Source organism: Atta colombica, unplaced genomic scaffold, assembly GCF_001594045.1.
Source record: "Atta colombica isolate Treedump-2 unplaced genomic scaffold, Acol1.0 scaffold274, whole genome shotgun sequence".
Classification (NCBI taxonomy): Eukaryota; Metazoa; Arthropoda; class Insecta; order Hymenoptera; family Formicidae; genus Atta; species Atta colombica.
The window spans coordinates 2440587-2462631 of NW_017259375.1; the positions used below are offsets into that span (position 1 = coordinate 2440587).

Below are 22045 nucleotides of genomic sequence, written 5' to 3' on the forward strand. Positions count from 1 at the left end.
TATGTTATACAATTTTATTTAAAAAATAATTTTTTCTCTATTTTGCATTGCGACCATTCGAAATAACGACGTATAAATATAACATATGGAAATGTTAGAAAGTATTCGATATTCTTGCAAGCTTTCCTGTTTAAAATGCATGTCCGAAAAAACGTTCATTGGCAAAAGCAAATACGTAAAAATCTCCAAAAATGTCACGATTCTCTGATACTGTCAAAAAATACAACGTCAGGAATCCGCAATAGAAATATCAATAGAATCGAAAAGTAGAAATAGCAATAGAAATATCTTGCCTATTGTGCGTCTTTACTGTGTGTATATTCTATTTACTCTATAATATGATATAGGTACTCTATAATACGATATATTTCGAATTGCGAGTCTCCGACTTGTCAAGCACACTCAATGTCGTGCACGAAAATCTCGCGGATTCCAAATGTGTGCGGATAGAAGAACAATAAAAGAGCGGTGCATTTACGTGCCGTAATTTAGGTCGAGGTGATACAGGTCCCGATAAATGCATGGCCCTTTAAGTGGTCGCCTCGTGGCGGCGCCAGCGTGAGAAGGATCCTCGTGGGGAACCTGGTAGTGAAATACGGCGAAAAAATTGTCCCCACGAGGATGCCGCGAACGAACAGGCTCGATTCAGATAAAAATTTCCGACGTTTGTCACGCTTCTCTAATTAAAGGCGCCAGGATTAATGACGGCAATTTTCCGACGAAATCTCTCTGGGCCGATTGCTCTGTTTAACCATTCGAATTTCTTTCCCGCGTTCTCTATGTTGTTCCGGAAGTTCTGGCTTACCAGGAACACAAATGGCGTTGGTCATCGTCGTTGTCCTTGTTGTTGTTTCGTCTGCCCAGCCACATTGCAACTTCGTCAGTAATTGCAATTGCACCGTTCTCTTAATCTTAACCACACTCATGCGTGGATAAACTTTTTGCTTTTACGTGGAAAATAATCGAATGAGAAAGAAGAAGCTGAGGAAGAAAAAACGCGATCATGATGCATCGGTTAACTCAGTTGGCATAGTGGGGCAAATAATGTGGATATTGAACGGTGCTTTTTAATGATGTTACAAATTCTTTGTAACATTACGATTATTAGCAGAAACAAATAACTATTGTTTACTAATAACATATTAATGATTTGAATTTTACTTTATGCTTTTATCGTGAGTAAATACAACAACTGATAACGCTCAACAGTATTTTTATTGATAAATATAAATGTATAAAAAACAATATTAATATTTCTTTCCGAATAATATTTAAATGTTTGCTATAGCAATAAAATTACGTGAGTGTGAATATTGCAATTATTGGATTATATAAAGTTTGCATATTAATTCAAATCGCACTTTAATAGTACAAAATTGTATAAAAGTCAAAAATGCATAAATCTCGAAAAAATCCTTATTCTTTTTTAATATATCTCGATAATCAAATATTAAGATTAAAGCAAACTTTATCTAAAAGTTAACAAAAGAATATAGTTTATTACTTATTTTAATTGCTTAAAATTTGATTTTTTACAAAATATTTTATTTGTATACGATTACTCTTAATTTTGTCTTAGAAACTTTGTTTCTATCACACATTTTTTTCAATTAAAAATCTCCTTTTGAGTAAATGAAAACACGGTATTTCCGACCATTCGGTAATGTTTTCAAGCGGATATGCAGTATTGAGAATCGTGTATGAGATAAAAAACAAAATAATTGAAATAGATTCCATTAATCGAGATTTTTTTGCGAAAGCACGTGAAAGATAATTTCCCAATAGCACTCATCGAGCTTTGCAACTTCATCAGCGATTTTCAGTACATTTGCGTAGGAGATTAAAGTTTTCTACTTGAATGGCGGATTGGATGGAATTGCCACGTAAAGAGGCGCACGGCCCTGTACATTTACAATCCAGCTAAGCAAAAAGGCCGCTTCAATTTAATCCGGACGGTTACGGACAATTTAACATTAATACTCAAGGGCTTCACCCTGAAAAAAGTTACGCCTATCGCTCTAGCAATAAATTAAACTTCTCGTTCTGCCATCGGCATAGGGCTTGTTAATTTTTGCATTCTCTTGTAACATTCAAACTATTTCTTATAACACGGGGGATACATATTTATCTGTAGATACCTAGGAGAGTCGACAAGTAAGGAGACATTTGTCTTTTTTCACGTTATATATAGTTCAGAAACACCATTCGGACCATATGGACCACACATTTTATATATTTTATACGGTGAAGACATAAAATAGGAAATATTTTTCAGAATAAAAAATTTCGCGGATAAAGTGCTTTAAAATAGAAGATAATCAAATAAAAAAGAATGAGCTGATATAAATTTTTTATATCTTTATATTTTATATTTTATAGTTTTATGTCTGTTAAGCAGAAATCTATTAAGCCTATTTAGTCTACAGAAAAAAGTTTCTTTGTGCTTTTATTTCCTTTATTAACTTTCAACTATTTTCTCGTGGACAAGTTAACTGTAATGTTTTAATTTAATGTTTTAATCCATATGTTAAAACTTCTCTGGCTATGACGATTGGACGAGATCAAAGTTACAGCTTTAGATTCGATGTGAAAATATTGCAGTCCTTAAAACTGATTCGCCACGGAAGACCGCATTAGTGGTCGAATTTGTTAACATGATAATTTATTTAAATTTTTACGAAACGTAAATCCATTGGCAAACTCGCGGGTTTGTATGCGTTAAAACGACGCAGTCGGGTGTACTCGTTCTAAACGACGTTACGCGTGTTCCCGCATGATATTATCAGCCTTAGCCATCGCCGTGGTGGCATCTAATGACATTCGCCATGTCGCAAGACATACACTTGCAGCTAGTTTCCATCATAAATGGCCTTCGCACCGCGCACACCGAGTGCGGCGTGTCTTACACTCGTGGTTGTGCGCTCGGTTGTTCATTACGACGATCAGACGCCTCTAACGAGTGTTTAAACTAAGCTTGTTAACCAGCCACGGATGAGCAAAGGACCGCGTTGCAGTGACACGACCTATCGGATTTAAACGATCTCCTGATCTCCGACCTAAAAACCGCGATGCTTTTGGTTTCGCCATTCTCTCGTGTCCGCACCTTCGTTAAAAAAGCGTGACTTTCATGATTTTAAACTATGCTCGTTAACGACATTGGAAAATGGAGCACGTGAATGAAACAAAGATTCTTAGATATCTTAGTAAAACATTGCCTGCGTCATCTAATTTATTTCACTCAAATACATCTGTATCTCTTTATCACATTGTATGAATGTAATTTTATTCATATCTATATTATTTAATAGTATATTTAATAGTATATTTATATCTTATATACGTAATAGACAGGACTAAACCTAAGTACAACTAAACGGAGGTGATGATTCTTTGTGCAAAAATAAATTGAAATTGCAGAATAAACTTTTTCCGTCTGAGGTTCTATTTTCGAGAAAATCAAGTTTGGGAATTGCAAAATATGCACTTATAATGAACAAATGGCAAAATATTGTAAATGTTATCATGTTTACGTTACGTTTACATGATAACGTGACTTCATGAAGAATTAAAGAAGATGAAAACAAATAAATAAATAAAGGATCAAAGAAGATGAAAACAAACAATTGAAAACAAACAGTTAATTTTTTTATTTTATTAAGAGAGAAAAATTGCTCAAATAAAGCCTCGGACAAAAAAAGTTTATTTTGCAGTTTCGACTTTTGTACAAAGATCACCTTCCTCCTCTCGTCCAGTGTACTACAGGTTTGTCTTTATCTTATATAAAGATAACACTTCAGGAAAATTAAGAAAATATTATAATGACTATAAAAAAATAAATATTGTACAATATAACAAATTGTTGAAAGTGCTCGTTAAATTTTAAATTAACGTAAATCTTGGTAAAAGTAAAAACTGATATTACAAGGGAAAATAACTTCCGTGAACGATGTGCTAACTACTTTAACAGTATTGTCATTATACTCTACAAGGTTTGTACATTATTTTACGTGATATTACAAGGATGAGTACTATAATGAGTACCTTGTTAAAGTTTCTATTGTTACAGAAGAAAAGCGTTTGCTTCGGCATAGATTACTGTTGTAAAGTTGACCTCTTGGTACACACGCTCGTCCGGAAATAAACGATTCATTTATAGCGAAGAACTTCAGAAAACAGGACTCATTTAACAAATTTTGCTCTACCATGATTGAGTTTCGTAGAGTTCGTAGCATGTTATGTCAGCAATCTAATGCAACTCGACTATTAGCTGAATGCCAGACGCAGCTGGTGAACTCGGGAATCGCTTCCAGTGTCGGGCAAATATTCAAAGCTCAAATACGAACGTGATGGACTTAGCGTGACGAGAATTAATTATTATACATGTTGCATCACAATTATGTCGTATGCATGCATTTTGAATCGTAAAATATAAATAGTGAGGAATTTTTTAATGAAAAATAAAACGCTAACATTTTTGAAAAATTATTCAAATAATAAAAAGCATTCCAGTTTAAAAACGAGAAAGAATCAGTGCTAAGGGAAATAGTCGGAAAAATTTGTGCATCGCAAGAAATGCTCTTCTCATGCCTTTGTGCTTAAAAAGTCGTCATCGTTCTCGAATCTGCACAGTGCGATCAATTCTTCTTTCTCTGCTTTGTGTGTATGATATTCTCTTTACATTCTATTCTATTCTTCTTTGATGTACTCGTGGACAGTGATATCGCCACCGAGATCGGTGACCAGTGGTGGCGCTTTAGCGCTTCCAGTAGTTCCGGTCGAATCGACAATTCGCGCTGCGGTTTATGAATTACGAGACGTGATCCGCGCAAAGTGACAGACCGGAAACAGAGAACTAAAGATAGATAGATAAATAGAGAGAGAGAACTAGAGAAAGAGAACGAGAGGAGAAAAAGAGAATAGTCTGATGGGTGCAAGCGCGATGACGTACATCGTCAAAGAGTCTCGGACTAACTCGTAATTAATCGAGTTTCGCCCGCGGACGCACAGCGGACTATTCCCGCGAGCTGGTTTTCTATCGCCGTACTTTGTGCTCTGTGTTTTCCAAACCGAGTGCCAACCGGCTTTTAATTGATACATCCTGCTCGTTAGCCATACCTCCGGCTCTATCTCTTTGCTTCTCTTTCTCATTTTCATTGTTGTCTCAAGGCGGAAAATCTCGTGTGTGTGTGTGTGTGTGTGTGTGTGTGTGTGTGTGTGTTGTGCGTGCTGCGCGCGCGCACACATGCACACACGCACACACACACACACACACACACCACTGTGATGGTCAGCTATTCATGCCACAATGATTTCTTTTGCTTAAATTTAGTTAATAAATCTCGGAAAGGTACAACAATCAAATAAATTATTAAAGTCTTGTAAATAAGCTCATATTTTCATATCGTATTTCATTTTTATGACATTTACAAAAAATATATTATTAATCTTTGAGTTTATGTTAGTTGATCATCGAAATTAATTTTAGTTTATTATTTATATGTAAAAGAGATTTTTTTTCTACTTGTTTTCTTGAATGTTTTTAAAATATCTAGTTGGATTAATTAGAATTCTTGTTGAAAATGAACGAATCAGAATTCTCTGATTAAATCTACTAGAATTCTTGTAACCGGAATTCGGATTGATATAATTAGAATTTTTTGATTCGTCCATTTTCAACCAAATATTTTTCTTGGTGTAGAAATATGTATATAAGCAATCGATATATATAATCTCTCGATAAGAGAGGTATTGCACTTGATACGAAAGAAGACAATTTTCAATAAAATTTAATGGTACGGCTATTATTCCATTTCTTCTTTTCTCAATAATCATATTTCATATTTACGATCGCTATACTTTAATCGCGCAAAAGTCTCTTTCGCATTATTCTAAGTGTAAAGAACAGGAATTTAAGTAATTAAGCGCCGAGTTAAATCTTTCTCAAGAGGAAATCGGATTTAAATTACTCGCACGGACGCATTCGAATTACTCGCGCCAAATATTTCCCGATAATTACCTTTTCGTAAGACGCCCGCTGCCATCTAACACGAATACCGTGGATGATAAAGAGAATTTCCAGCAGAACTCGGACCGCAGTTCTTCGTAATTCGTCTCAAAGGTGATCGGCACGCTTTCGCTTCTTTCGCGAGGGAAACTTAGCTTGCACGTATATCTCCAGGCGGGGCACAGTAGTATAAGTCCACCAATGGATCGCCCCGAGGTGTCCGAAGTTTTAATTAATCGAGGGTACGGGCCTCGAGGTATTTTTATTAATTTTCCCTCAGCTCTCTCTCTCTCTCTCTCTCTCTCTCTCTCTCTCTCTCTCTCTCTCTCTCTCTCTTTCTTGCCTCTTTTTCTTTCTATAGTATCAGCGTTGTTCCGGACAACCTGGTCGAGTCAGCTCCAACCCTCTTTGGAGACTTGTAGAAGGATAATTGTGCCGAAGTTTTAACGGTGTACGCGCAAGTCTGGGCAAGATTACGATTATCTCGAGTAAACTTTCTACGTATCTCGAAATACGCGCGACGCAATCCACGAGCAAACGCGCTACCGCCACGTCGTGAGAATGAAAAAGGATGACTATTGCGATAATTCTGTAAATTATAGTACACTACGGGAGAGTGTACTTAACTGATTTTTCTCGCCAAATTATCGCGTTCTGCTACCGCGGTGAGATAGATATATAGAGGTAAAACTCGCGTTTCGAATTATAACATGGAGATCATTAGTTACAGGAAATGATCTTGATGAACTTTCGATTGACAAGTTTTGTATAAATTGGAAACCCGTTACAATTTGTGATAATTATGTAGCGCATGATTATAATGATTATGCCGACGATAATTTGGATTGGCTCTGAATATTAATGTGTGCATTATATGTATACGAGTTATAAATCGTGGAGTGAGATGAATGACGTGTAAGATAAGCGAACGACGTGTTCTGACCATTGCTACAATCTTCGACTGAATAGTTACTAAATTGCAGTTGCGAGTATCACGTTATTAGATTCACGAGTGGCAACCATTAAGATAACCGAGGCTCGTAATATTGCAATGGCGATTAATAACGATGATAGATTTGTCGTGGGATTTGAATCTATGACCACCCGAGCTGGAGCATGACGTTTCGTGCGATGTACATTTAACTATTTATGCAGCAACTGCTCTATTTTCTACTTTATAGACAGTGTAGAAAACGACAACGTAAAAAAGTTTTTGTAATATAACAATTATTTTAACATGACTCATCCTTTTAAAAAAGCTTTTATAAAGAACATATTGAATTCTTTTTGTTTATAAATTTTTATCTTGTTTCTCTTTAAAAATTGTGAGATATTTGAAACTATTTTATATATAGAAAGTACTTTATAAAAATATGTACAATAATAGAAAAAAATAAAACTACAAAATGATTTAAATTAAACTTTGAAGTTATAGAAAATGATGAAATATTTGGGTTATACAAGATAAATTAAATATGGAACGTCTATCTGTCAATTATAAAAAAATTAACATTGCAACTAAAAAAAGTTCTATCGTATCAATAAGATTTTAAAGTTCAATTTATTTTTCATTTTTTTTATTCTATAAAATAAAAAAATAAGATACGCGATAAGTGTAAATAAAGTGTAATGAAAGTAAAATGATGCTAATATTCGTATAAATAGTAAACATCAGTATTAATTAGAATTATGTAGAGTCTAAAAGCAAATGAAATGAATATGATATAACTTTGTCGTCAATCCATATCACGAATGTCTCGCATCGCGGGTATCGATCCGATAAATACGGAGAGTGTAATGCGACGGTATATGCATTGCGTGCAAATGAAACTTGCACGATGTCCTGGGATTTCCAACCTAATGCAGAGATTGCTGAGAAAAGATCGCATCGGATACTCGGAACAGTGCGGAATCGAAGGCATCGACAGGCATTTTATAGAACGAGTTATTACAGAAATATTAATATCTCAAAATCAATAAAGTGAATATTGAAATATTCTTATATTCGTAATAAGCTAGATGTTATCATTGAGATTAATTATTTATAACATAGCTTTCAAACAAATTCTTATTTTATTGTCAAATAATAAATTTTAATGTTGCAATTAGATATCATTAGAAAATTACATAACTATAGATAAAATATACAATATATTGTACGTGATGTTTAAAATCCTAAATACTTAATGGATGGAAGCGTAATAACGCTTATAACCTGCAGGCAATATTTGAAATTCATTATCGTTGTATAGCATCTGCTATGATTAATTGATTATAAATTAATATTTACGTAACTTGACGAAAAATGTGATATTACGAGGTAATTTTGAAAACTCGAGCGAGATTGTACTTGTAATTCCCACTGACTTGACATTTACGGAGATCGTCGGTCGGAAATTCTGAATGTATCGGGAGAAATCCCAAAACGTTCGCCCGACGTATAATGCATTTCCTGCAATAATGGCTCTCAAATAATTTAGCCGCTTTAATAATGCGTCCATTAATATCGTTACTTTTATTATATTATCGCGCTCTGATTCAAGCCCGCACTCCGGTGCACGATATGCGCCACCCCTGGAACGATATTCCGTCCGTTTTTGAAAAATTCATGGATCCGGCTAATTGCGCGTTGGGCGAGTTTATTCCTCCTATTTCGCCGCGTTTCGCATAATAATTTGTCGTGACGCAGTCCCCAACGAGCGCGGCACTCGATGCAATTAGCTGGATTGCTAATTACGACTGTTTCTTTGTTGTGTCGCTTCGTTTTTCGGCCAAACTCATTTTCCGACCACATTGCGCCAACTAGATGATAGTAGAAAAATATAGATAAAACGTGAGATTGTTATTCAACCTATTTAGTTATTCTTGTAACTTTTCTTATATATATATTTCTCTCTCTCTCTCTCTCTCTCTCTCTCTCTCTCTCTCTCCACCCTTCTCTCTTTCATTAATTCATTTTATTAACAAAATATTTATTGGTATCTATTGATAATATCATTCTCTTCAAAAATGATATAATTCAAAAAAATTAAGTTTCCCAGAAAAGAAAAATAATAATTTTTCAGATTGATAGAAATTTATTGATTAATTAAATAATATCGCAAATATATTTTTAACTTAATCAAATGTCGTTTTTATTATTTTCGTTTTACAATCTTTAAAAAAAAACATCCTTTTTGAGTTATAATGATTTTGATGATGTTTTTTTAAAATCCTTTTTAATTTGTAGTGATTTTGATAAATTTTTATGAAATTATTATAATTATTTTGATGATTAATAGGGTAATATTTACTTACTTCGTGTGTATTTTTGAGTATTAAAACAAAATTCTAATTTTAAGAAGTATTCATCTATTAATACGAGCATGAAAATGATCTCGCCATCAGTTTAATAATCAGCTTAATAAAATTTCATTTTCTTAAGAATGCAAGCTATAATTTAGAAATCACAAAAATCATGATGCGGTATACTGTAGTACGTGCCAATAAATCGCTAGTAGGATACCCGAGTTCTCTGCTATCGTGTTCTATTTTATCTCTTCACGCTCTTCCTTCCATCTTATACATTAAGACGACGTTGAAAGAGCAGCGATTTTCCGCTCCTAGGTAATTTTAATTAGTTTCGAGGCTCATTAATTCTATATCGCCGTGCAAGAATGATTTTGGATGAAAAGACCAAATTTGCGCAATATTATTTAATATAAGCATTGTGTTATAATAATATTCCTTTAATTATTTTCACACCTAATTATTTTCACTATGGATAGCTTGTGATCATTATATCGATTTAAACGAGTAATGCCGAGTATGTTGCCAACGTATGTTACATGTTGAAAGGATTTTATTCACGAATTTAGACTAAACTTTTTCATACAAACATTAAATTACGATTAATTCGTATATTCAGTTTAATCCAATTTAATACTTCTCTGATATATTGAATGATGCTGTCTGATATTTTGAAAATATCTGTTATATTAATCAGGACTTGTATTTAAAATAAAGTTATTTAAAATATATATTGTAAACAAAAAATTAAAGAGTTATTTAGTATTCTTTATTTTAAAAAACTTTTTCTGACCTATTTCTTATTTAATATTTTAAATAAATTTGTGATTTTATTTTATATTTCATATTTAAATAAGTAATAATTATTTCACCGAGCACTAATATTAACACAAGCATTATCTTAATTAGCATTTTGCGGTCCCTACGTTTATTATTCACCATCTGATTGTAACTACACTAAAGCACGAAATGAGCCGCATATTTTTTTTTACCGTAAACTGATATAAAAATACCTATTAAAGTTGAAGTACTTTGTTTTTTGTGTTTTAAGTTTTTATCTATAATAACTATGCATGCAATAATAATTGTATGTACAATATTTATCAAGCAGAAGACTAATGCATTGTGCCGGCGGACTGGAACGTCAAAATTCGCGCAATGGCATTGTGCCGTCAGCAAACCATAAATAATCAATGCTTATAGTCGCAGTCCGAGTTACGCTTATACAATTCTCGTGAGCATTATTTGTTCTTGTTTAATACTTGATAAACAACAAGAATGGAATGATTCTTAAGCGCCGCAAGTATGAATCGGATCGCAGTTTACGAGTTGGATGTCAATTTGTTTACTTCTTTTAAAAGATACTTCTTAAAAAAAAAATTAGTTTTAGTTTTTTTAAATATTTATTGTATGTCATAAAATCCGTTTTAGTATTTAAGACATAAAGTTTCATTTATTATATTTCCCAATTCTCTAATATTTGTTATATCTTTGAAATTTTAATGAAGTATAAATTCATTCTGCTGCATATTTCCCGTGGTGTCTATTAATAACACAGATTTCAATTACTCGAATGAGTCTAAACGTATGGATTACACGCATACATATTTACGTGAATGTGCCTCTGCATCGAGAATGGGTTGGACGCATCGAGCGAGCTCTCAATCCAACGGATGCATTTAGTGCATCGTGATGACATGAAAAGGCGAAACCGATTTCATTCAGCTAATACCCTTTAGTTCCTATATTTCAAATTCCCAGTATGAATAAATCACAGGCTCCGACTACCGTATGACGAGTTTGATTCGTGTCGATCGTCCTTTTTCGCGAAATTGACAAGAAACGCAAAGTGTCCAGAATAAAATTTTAACCGAAGAATGAAATATTATATAATTGGTTTTGTAAAAGTTTGTGGAATTATTGAAGTTACCAGAATTTATTGTAAAAAAATTTTTACCTATTTATTATTATAATGTTATTATAATGTTAGATACCAACTACATTATATCAACTCTATTTTTCGACTATTCAATTTTAATTTATTACTTTAATTTTGAAGCATGATAAAATATATATATTTACCACTATTTCTTATTTATTTATAATTAAAAGAAGAGTAGCATTGAAGCTATATTGATTACACGTGAAACTTATGACAGCGAATCTGATGTTTCTAAAAGTTTCATGTTATAAGTGGCTTTAATTAATTTAATAAATGATTTAAGACAGTTTGTTCTAACGATACTGATTTTAATAAAAATTAGAAATGTCTGTTAAATATTAAATTTCAATCTCAATTTTGTATTTCAAGAAATACACTCAATGTAAATACGTTATTATAAAGTTGCCAAGTAATATTATAATAAACACATAATTAATAAATTTTACAATAAATTCTAATGACGTCTATGATAGATCTCCATAAACTTTTGTACTTAATATAGTATATGTCAAACAAATTTTAAGATTGCAAATTATTATTAAAATTAGGTAATTTTATATATATATATATATATTATAGATAAGATATAAATAGAGAATTCTTATCAATAAATTAGGTACTTATTTCGAACATTGATTGATAAATTTAAATTCAAACTGTTTTGCTACCTAATCGATATTCTTCGGAATTGACATGAGAGAATAAAATAAAGTCTGTTCGGTCTGGGGGAGGACTGCTAATTAAGATTAAGATAAATTATACAAACATGGCAGGGCTGTCATTCCATTTATTCTTATCAAGATCGATCGGTAACTATTACATGATGAATTTAATTTTAAACACGCAGTCATTATTTATGAGACTAAAATATATATATCATGAGACTAAAATAGGTTACATAAAACACTAAAGATAGAGCGCTCAGTGTGAGATAAAACTAAAGCGACACACACACACACACACACACACACACACACACACACACACACACACACACACACACGCTCACACACACACGTTCACTTCACTTAATTAAGGCCGCTAAAGCTATTAGTGTTTAAAAATTGCGCGAGATCCCGGGAGTAGATAAAATAAACAGAATAAGAATACAGGAATACTCTTTTCGAACAGTCTATTATAGCTATATGTGCAATACTTTATGCCGTCGCGGCCTGCCCAATCGACCGCGTGAAAAATCGCTTTTCTCAAGTAAACCCTCGCTTACCGTGTCGCGATATATTTCCCAGGACGACGACGCCATTTCCGAGCACTCACGGGTAATCGGTCGACGACGCGGTTCTACGGAAAGATATTGGAGCGCCGTAAAGCGCGATGTTAATTGCCACGAACGTTGGAAAACGTCGGAAGCCGGCGTTTCTTCAAGGGTCGCGGCCGGCGCCGGTGTTGCTTTATCGAAGAAACAGAAGAGTAAATGGGAGAGTAAACAAGTATTCAAGGAATTGCTCTCAACGGATGGGAAAGGAATCCCCGCCCTGGTTAGTTCTCCGCGTCTTGCAGACCGTCATAACGTCGCATTATTATTCCATTAAGAGACAATGGCGACGTTTTCGCTCGTAACTCGATGAAGAGATGATTGAAGAGCTTGAAAAGAAAAGTTAAATCCAAACTTCTGTCCTTCTATACTGAAATCTAATTTATGGGACTAGGGAAGATATCTGATGATGTTTTAGCTCGAAAATTGAGGAAAATTGAGGCTTTACATATATTTCATATGGCAAGATTCTGCGAATAATAGAAAAATATAGTTTTAACTTTTAAGGTTTGTTTTCACAATATGTGATTACTTACATAATAAAGATAAAAGTTACTAAGAGATTCAGCAATGAAATTCATTCATGGATTTCTTGGTAACCTTAAGGGGCCTATTCTGTAACTCTTAGTGACTGTAACGCTACAGTTAAGAATTACAGAATAGACCCCTTAATCTTTGGGGTTAGTAACCATATATTGTGAAAACGGAACTAAGTAGATAGGTGATTCAAAGATACGCAAGTTGATAGATGGAGTGCTCACAGAACACATTCCAAAAATTAATTAAATTCTATAATCTTACTTTTTAATAGTATATTATGTTAGATAATTTTATTAACATTAGTTATACTCTTATGAAATACAATAAAAAAATATAAAAATAATGAACTTTAAAACTTTTGAACATCTAAGTAATATCGTTTATTTTTCTCTTTTAAAACAAGATTTTAAGAAAAGTTGCACCTGAGATATTGTGATTTATCCATTTAATATAAAATTAGATTAATTTAAATTTTAGAATATTTGAACTTATGTAAAATATAGAACTATGTATTATAAATGAGGAGTATTATAAATGAGGATGTTGAATGCACTTCAGTTATTATACTTTTCGTTTTAATGAGCAGACTTAAAAAATTGATCTCTCCTTAACTCAAGGTTTCTCTCAAATTGACGGCGGCTAGAACCTTGGTTAAATGATCGAGAATTCTGTGTGCCTCTTTATCCCCTTCTCTTCAATCCTCTTACCGCGCGATGGATCAATTAATTATACGACTGACAATGACGGAGCCCAGAGAGGAGAGTTCTTTTTGAAAATATACTCCGTCAACAATTCGCCGCACTCGGTGATTTATGATTTCCGGATTTCTCACGCAGGCTGAATCCACGTCCGGAGACGGATTCAACATCCGGAAAAGCGACTCGTCGGCCAAACTCGGTGGCGGCTGGACGGCCGTGGAAATGGGATAATTTTTCGGATACGAATTCGGGGCCGGTAATAAGGACATCAATCAGTCACGCCTAATAAAGCAACGGGGTCGGTGATAAATGGCGCAATAGAAATGGTTTGAGTTTGCGCGCCGGATCAAGCCGAGAATGAAACGATAGCAGTTCTCAACAATCTCAAAGCTACGTTTGCCTGGAACTATTGTACAAGCAGCTCGGCACGTAATTCGAAAAATTAAAAGAACGAAGAAGAGAAAGAGGAGAGAAATGGAAGCGAACGGTTAGAACGAAAGAGAGGAAAGGATTTATGTTACTGTGGATGAAAGGGCGACCGTGTATATATAGATTTACCGAGCCGGTGCTGAATAATGCAGTCTCTGACGGGATCTTTGCCATTTTCTCGGATACAATTTCTCGTGGAAACCTCGGGAAAGCCCCAGAAGAAGAAAGAAAGAGAAAGAGAAAGACGCTCGACTCACCTCAATTACATCGATTCCTTTCTGTTTGCTCTTTATAACCAATCTCTTGAGTATACGCTCTTTTTCCTTTCGCGGTCACCACGAGAGAGCGGGGACTAGAAAGAAATATATAAGGAGAGCATATATAGGATGAAAAGGCAGAATGAGAAAGAGCAAGGATAAGTCTCGCCGTTTTTCGCAAATCAACGACTAAAAATGAGATTCGATCGGCGCGATTTTTTTTTTATTTTATCTTTATTATATCGTAGCACAGAGGAGGAATTTTTAACCATTATTTGTATAAAAGTATATGAAACGTTTGTATAAAAGTATATTTTATATACTTTTTTAACGAATTAAATTGCAATGCGATCGTAATAAATGTGCAAAGTATATACGTTTTAGTTACTGATTCTACAAATTAGTTAGAAATTCAAAGGTGTAATATTATTGTTTATAATTCATAAATTAATATTTAACACGACTCATAAATTTAACATTTATTTTTATTCTAATTATTTAGTGCTTAAATATTTCTGTATGAATTTATATATAAGTACATACCTGCTTCTGCAAAATTTTGTTTTAAAACATTTACAATTAATTCCATCACATCATTTGTTTTCTTTTATTTGTCGTTTGCACATGATATTATCACTTGCACTTAATAAATTCTTATAACTTTCTACTAGACTTTTAGTAGATCTTCCATAGGAGCTAAATCTTCTGCCTTAGCCGCGCAAAGATTTATGCGACACGAGAGAGACATATTCGAGAGAAAACTTAAGCTGCCTTAGCGAAATATTCATCTATTCACCGGAAATGAATTTCGTACACTGAGCTCTTACAATACCGCGACCATCGAAGCGGCTGCGACGAGCTCACAGCAATGCCGAGGGATTTCCTTTGCGCGCAATTCGCGACGTCGAAAGTTTCGGCCCTTTGTCGTGCGACAACAGGCTTCGATTCAGCATTTCGCGTCCACCCCTTGGCAAGCACGCTTTTCCCAAAACTTTTGTCGCCTTGCACGCTGTGCTTTTTCAAACGTGTCATTTTCCTTTACTGCAGAATGGGAACTTCGAAAAGCTGATTTTTGCAAGATCGTGCGTCTTTTGCTCCACTCTCCGCGTCGTGTCGATGAAAGTTATGCGAATGCGTCGTTTCCGCTCGAATAATACCGAATCATCGATTTTGATTTACACATACAAGTTCGCGCTGCCAACAGGTTCATGCTATTATCGATCGTTTGAAAAATGATATTCTAAGATCGGACACAATCAGTGCACGGTTCTTATCCCGAAAGAGTTATGGAAGCTTTTCGATTTTTCCAATTTTAACGACAGTTATGAATGTCTTCTAGGTAACAAATATTTTTTTATTTTTGCAGCTGAATATTTTCTACTTGAAGTAACACGATAATAAACGTATTGAACGCGCGCGCGCGCGTGTGTGTGTGTGTGTGTGTGTGTATGTGTGTGTATCAAAGATAAAATCAAATAACTGTATTTCTTGACTAAAAACTTTTGTTAATTGATTAACAAAATCGTCAGTTTTATTTAATTTTTCTTTTTACTATTCACAGTTCCCTTTGCATTAATAAATTAATTTTTGAATTATTTTTAAGGATTAATTTATTGTATATGTTCATAGTTGATTTTAAAGCTTCAAATTAACGTCTAAAAGCTCAAGTAATTAAGATAGCTGTGACTTAATCTCCCTTTTATCTATCTTCTCTCTTTATCTTTTACCTTTTTAGGCACCTTCTCTCTTTTCTCTCTGTTTCGTCGGTACGGGTATAAGGTATGGAAAAGATATTTCATGCGGTCCATTCCTTCCGTCCGTTATTCTCGTGCGCGCAGGCCGGAAGGCAATTACCGGCTGAGAAATGTCTACAAAAGTGGAACGTGCGGGGTGGAAATTTCGGTAGGTCTCGTGCCCTTTGTACCCAGGCCGCATTTTAATTGCCCTGCCTCTGTACCCTTTCTCTTCCTTTTTCTCCATGCCATGAGAGAGTGTCACAGCCAGACCTTTGCGAGCTCGAGGATGCCATAAAATATGATTATTCGATTGGCGCTACGAAAAATTCTTCTTAACACTACAAAGTAAAGCAAGTAGAACTAGTAGTAAAGCATTTAATTTAGCTTTATTTTGTAATGATATTTCCACATTTTAGTCCAAAACAACTTATTGTACACTCGCAGAAATTATATTAATGTTCTGATGAATATTATAGTCAACGTGTAAAACTCAAATTTTTATTTTTGCAATTTAAAAAAATTGTCCAACGAATAATAAATATAATATAAATTACAAATTTTTAGTAGAAAATATACCTAGAAAGAAAAATTTAGAAACATACATACACATAGAAATTATATCTATATTCAATTAAAAAGAAAGCAATGGAAAAGCATCTGAATAAATGTTCTTGCATGTTTCTTCTGTTTAATTAAGAATTATGTTAAACATCAGAAAATTTCGTTAGAAACGCGCATGATTAATATCTACAAACAAAAATCTCGAAATATAGTTCAAGGAAGGCAAACGCACTTTCGTTTCGCGACCTAGAAAATAAACAAAGAACGATATTTAACTAGAGTCGCTCCTTTTGCGCGTTTCAACAATTCAGTGTCTGGCAGGGAGGTAATTACGTAATAAGAAATCCGTCAGAGAATCTCGCGGCAGGTGATCTCAAACAACAGTCTTCCGCGAATAGCCGACCTTCGTGGTTTTCCGGTTTTGTTAATTACACCAGTCAACGGAAGTGTCACCGGCAGAGCTTGGTCGGCACTTCCGCTCGACAACGTGCATGTAGAGCGTCATTGTTCCACGAGAAATTTAATTTAAATCGCAGCTTAACATGGCGCCCGACGCGACGGCTAGTTCTAATGCGGCGGCTGTTAAAATTAAACATAATTTTTTTTCTCGCTATTAGACAACGAAGTTCGCATACTTAATATTGAATTATAAACACTAGACTGCATCATAAGTTATTCAGGAATTTATAATCATAATTGTTCTACTAAAAATATTTTTATTTAATTTGAACGAAATTCTTTCTCCAGAATATTCGTAATATTAAAAAGGATATAGATAATAAAAAATATCAACAAATTGTTGATATTTTTAAATACATTTAAATTATAATTTTATATTTGCTATGTAAAATAATACAATATTTGTGTATCTTAAACTTATTGAATACATCATTTCTTCATTAAGACTGACTAAGATATTTAACATAAAAAAATAAAAGAAATTGACTGAATTTTTAAATACAAAAATTTATAAAATATCAAATAAAAACTTATATCTAGAAGAAGAAGCACAAGTATCATCAATACTCATTATTTTCTAGTAGCATCTTAATGTAAGAATCCTTGTCAAGCATTCACAATGGGTGCACGTACACGTTTTGTCGTCGAGTGTCGCTGCGAAAGCAAATCTTGTAAATTTAATCGCGTCTTACAATGTAATCCGAGTCGGTTTTATTATCCACAAGACAATCTCGCATGCAATCTGTAGTGTTCTCTATTCACCTTGGATCGTTGAGACAAGTTTTTTCGGTTGTCAAATCCCGCGAATGTAGTTCCATAAAATGGCTTCGAAAGAGTCTTCAGATCCCTTGAATTCCGGATAACTGTCGGGTTAGCACACCGTAATGCGGCTTGTATATCGATAGCTCTCGTTACATGCTCGGCGAGAGATTCCGAAGCGTGAAAATCGGTAACAGCGACGTTCAGATGCAGCAAGCCTTTCAGATGCAACTGTTGCTGTGCTGCAACCGCTGCCGTCGCTTTTATTTGGCAGATGGCGATATTTCGTTTCACAAGATATCAGCCGCGGCTATAAATCCCTCCGATGCAGAAAATCGTATCGTAAAATATTGAGATACCCGCATTTCCACGTATATATAACGTATGTTCCTGCACATTACTGCTTACCGCTCATTCGAGCACATTCGAGATTATGTAAGTTCAACCACTCGTGGATCGAGTGTACAACTACAAGCGAGTGTACGTAATTTAGATCCATATATTTTTTGAATTTTTTGGAGTGAAATCTTACTCCAAAAAAGTTACAGTACTGTCACTATTGAAAAAAGGTAAAAAATTTGCTCTCTTAAAGATAAGAGTAGTAGATTTTATTCTTTATTCTAAAGGATAGAAATATCATCCCTTTTTAAGTGAAATTCATTCCAAAAGTGTGAAATCTCAATCTAAAAAAGAGTACTCTTCTAAAAAATCTGCTCTTCTTTATTAAAAATGCATATTTTTTACTTTTGTTTTAATAGTGACACCATTTTAACTCTTTTGGAGTGAGATGATTTCACTTCAAGAAATTTAGAGAGTACTATTTGTTTCTACGAATTTAGCTTATTTAACTATAATTATACTAGAACTTTATTTTTTCCTTTCAGTTTACATTGAACCGCTGCTCTATGAGATACTTGCAGAAAGCAAAGTTTCTCGATTACAGATCGATTACAAACAGTTTCGGTTCTCTTAATGAAAAGTCAATAAAATGTAGAATAAGGAAAAAGATCGAATATCTAGGAAACTGTACTTTATGTAAATTTACTTTAATTTTACAATATATTTGTGATTTGAATTCGAAAGCCAAAACTAAAAAGTATCTCTATTTTTTCAATATATATTTTTTTATCTTTCTTTTGCATAGAGAATTTTTGCACAACCATGAACGTTAAAATATTTTAAATTTTCTTTCAGAAAATCTAGATTCAAATATCACGATGCATGCGCATGACAATGTATATACATTGCTGCTTCATGCTGAGATCGGTGACTCTTACGTTGCGAATTTCTCCATTTCGCAAAAGGACGTGTACTTGTATAAAGTCATTGTAACGTTAGAATAAATGTAATAAGTATTCCTGTGACGAAAATGCACAGGACTATCCTATCGTCGACCTATGCGACTTGAGCGAAATCCGGGCGAGAGAGGAACCAGTTGTGGTGTATTGTAGAATTCCTTCCTCTCATTTTACGACTCTCGAGGAAAAGCAAAATGCAAAATCGTCTATGAACTTCGAAATCACATCTGTTGCCAGGACACTTTTGTAACTACGATAAAAAAAGATGCGCGCGTAGTAGTAGTCTTATTTTTAAATTCTTTAATATAGTGATTTTTCGTAGTATATAGTGAAAATACCTTTTTAATATTATTATTGCGGGAAACTATTGCATCTAATTAGTACAGATATCATATCGCACTTTGCAAAAAATCAAAGATTACTCTTCATTATATAACTCGCGACAAAATGACAGCTATTAACATAGATTGAAAAATTTCTATCAGGGATAAGAATTATTATTAAAGAGATGCCAAGAGATTATTAACGAGTCTTTGTGACTTAAAAGAAGGTTACTCGATAAAAATCTGCAATATTGTCAGAAATGTTCGACGAGCGATCTGTCGAGCGACGGAATAGAAAGTGTCGTGAACCGTGTTTAAGCAGCCACTAGTAGCATAATCGATTTTCTTCATGCCTGAGTTAATCTTATTGCTAGTTGCTCTTTAAAAAAACTGCTATAATTTTACAAATCGATAACTCGCTTTAAGAATTTATGTACTACAGTACCTACATAGAATTGGTCATATTGAAAAGTAATATCGGTTATTTTAATATTATTTTAATGCTGTCGAGATAATAATATTTCATACTTGTGCGAAAACATTCATATTAGAATCAAAGCTTGATATTATTGTAGTTATATAGTAATTGTAAATACAAACGAAATTTTTAAAATGCACGAGGATATATTTTCCGAATCTAGAATCTAGAATTTATTTATATAATTTGCACATATAGAAACGAAAACCGCGCATATTTCGCAATACTCTATCATGATAAAATATCATATCAATAGAATATACTATGTTTAAATTATACAGAGCCAGATGACGTAATCTCGTCTCACAAATTTTATAATAGATAAAACAGAATATAAGGATGGGACAACTGCAAATATCCAAATGGAAAGTTAAATAAAGTTAACGATTAGTTATCAATTATAGAAGTTTTTATTAATATTTTCAGCAAATACTACAGTTATTTGGCTTTAAATTACAATAACATCAATTTATATACTATTAATATAAACTATAATTTTTAAATAAAAACGTTGTTGTTCTAATTTGTCCTGATTTTATTGCTCTGTTTATCAAGGAATTGATTTTTTCTAACTTTTCAAAAAGTTAGAACGCCTATTAAAAGAAATACTTTCAATGAAAAATACTTATATTGTAATTTCGTGCTAATTATGTGCTTTTAATATACATTAGTTTTTATAACTTTACACACTAGTTTTTATAACTTTTTCAATTATAAAAATGATTTTTTGATGAACAGTTAGAGTCAGAACGTCGGATTAAAAAGAAATTTTTTTACCAGTATGGACTCTAGAATTTCGAATCTTCAAAGTGCTAGAAATACTTTTTTGTTTTTTATCTCAGCGATTCGATCATTAAGGATGATCATTAGAACTCTTCGGAAAGTTATCAGAACTCATGTTAGAGAAAGAGGGGGGAGGGGAGACGCTGAATTTCTAGAACAAATTTTTCAGAAAAATTGTTTTTAAATAATTTTTTGGCAATCCAGCATTTTTTTGAGAGTTTTGATAGCTTCCTAAAGAATTCTATCGATTGTACTATATGGATCAAAGTGCTAAATTGAAAGATAAAAAAGTATTATAGTCCTTAAAAGTTTCAGAATTGTGATGTTGGTCCCTCCGTTACTTCAAATGGTGTTTTCACTGCTTTAATCAACTGCTTTAATTCTTTTTGAAATGGATTGAAAACTTTTCGGAAACAACCCGAATTCTATTTTTTTTCCTAAATTTTGAAAAAGAGAGGCCGCATCACAGAGGTATAATTTAATCTTAAATAATAATACTTTAAATAATCATAAAGAATAAATGTTTCAGGGAAAATAGATACGCGAATTCTGAGATTGATGAAATATAGAGTTATGATATTTGGAAATATCTTGTCAGTGATATTAAAAAGAGCTTTTGACATTCTCTCGAGGGATTTGAGGATCATTGTACGGATTGCCTAAAAAAATCTATAACTCTTTGTTATCCGATGATTCTTTTTTGCTTCATTATTCTTCGTTTTCTCGCGGTGAGGTGGATGCTTCTCTAAATGAGACATCGATGTGTGTTCCAGTACCCGTGGAGTCGATACAGGGGGTGGCGGGTCAGAGGACAATCCTGCCGTGTAATATACAGCCCCGCGAGTCGAATGACGCCGTCTCCATGGTACTCTGGTTCAAAGAGGACAGCGGCGAACCTCTGTACAGGTAAGCCGCATTGATATTTATGAACGATGTGTTCCCCGGAGCGCTCGTTCGCTTGGTCTCGACGCGAATCTCTATGGCGCCATAGATTTCAAAGCGGACTTAACCGTTCGAAGAACTTGCCGTAACACGGACAGCGTAGCAAATGCGTAGATCGGGCGGTTATATGCTACGTTAGGGATTTCTTTCTTGATAAATTATTCTTATTCTTTTTTATAGTGAACATTTTTTTATAGTATAATCTTTGCATTATTAATTTTGATTTAAGTTAGTTGATTAAATAATTATTAAATATTTATTTATATTAAATAATT

At 33.6% G+C, this 22045-nt stretch overlaps 1 protein-coding gene across 1 annotated transcript in view; it reads left to right on the forward strand.

Annotated features, from left to right (window-relative positions):
* Positions 1–22045, forward strand: part of LOC108689635 (synaptogenesis protein syg-2-like) — a gene marked incomplete at its 3' end in the record, with an annotated part of 148728 nt that overhangs the window by 6056 nt on the left and 120627 nt on the right. The window contains exon 2 of the mRNA XM_018196489.1: positions 21602–21734. Within this exon, the coding sequence (XP_018051978.1) occupies positions 21602–21734 (133 nt within the window). The remainder of the gene's footprint in view (positions 1–21601; positions 21735–22045) is intronic.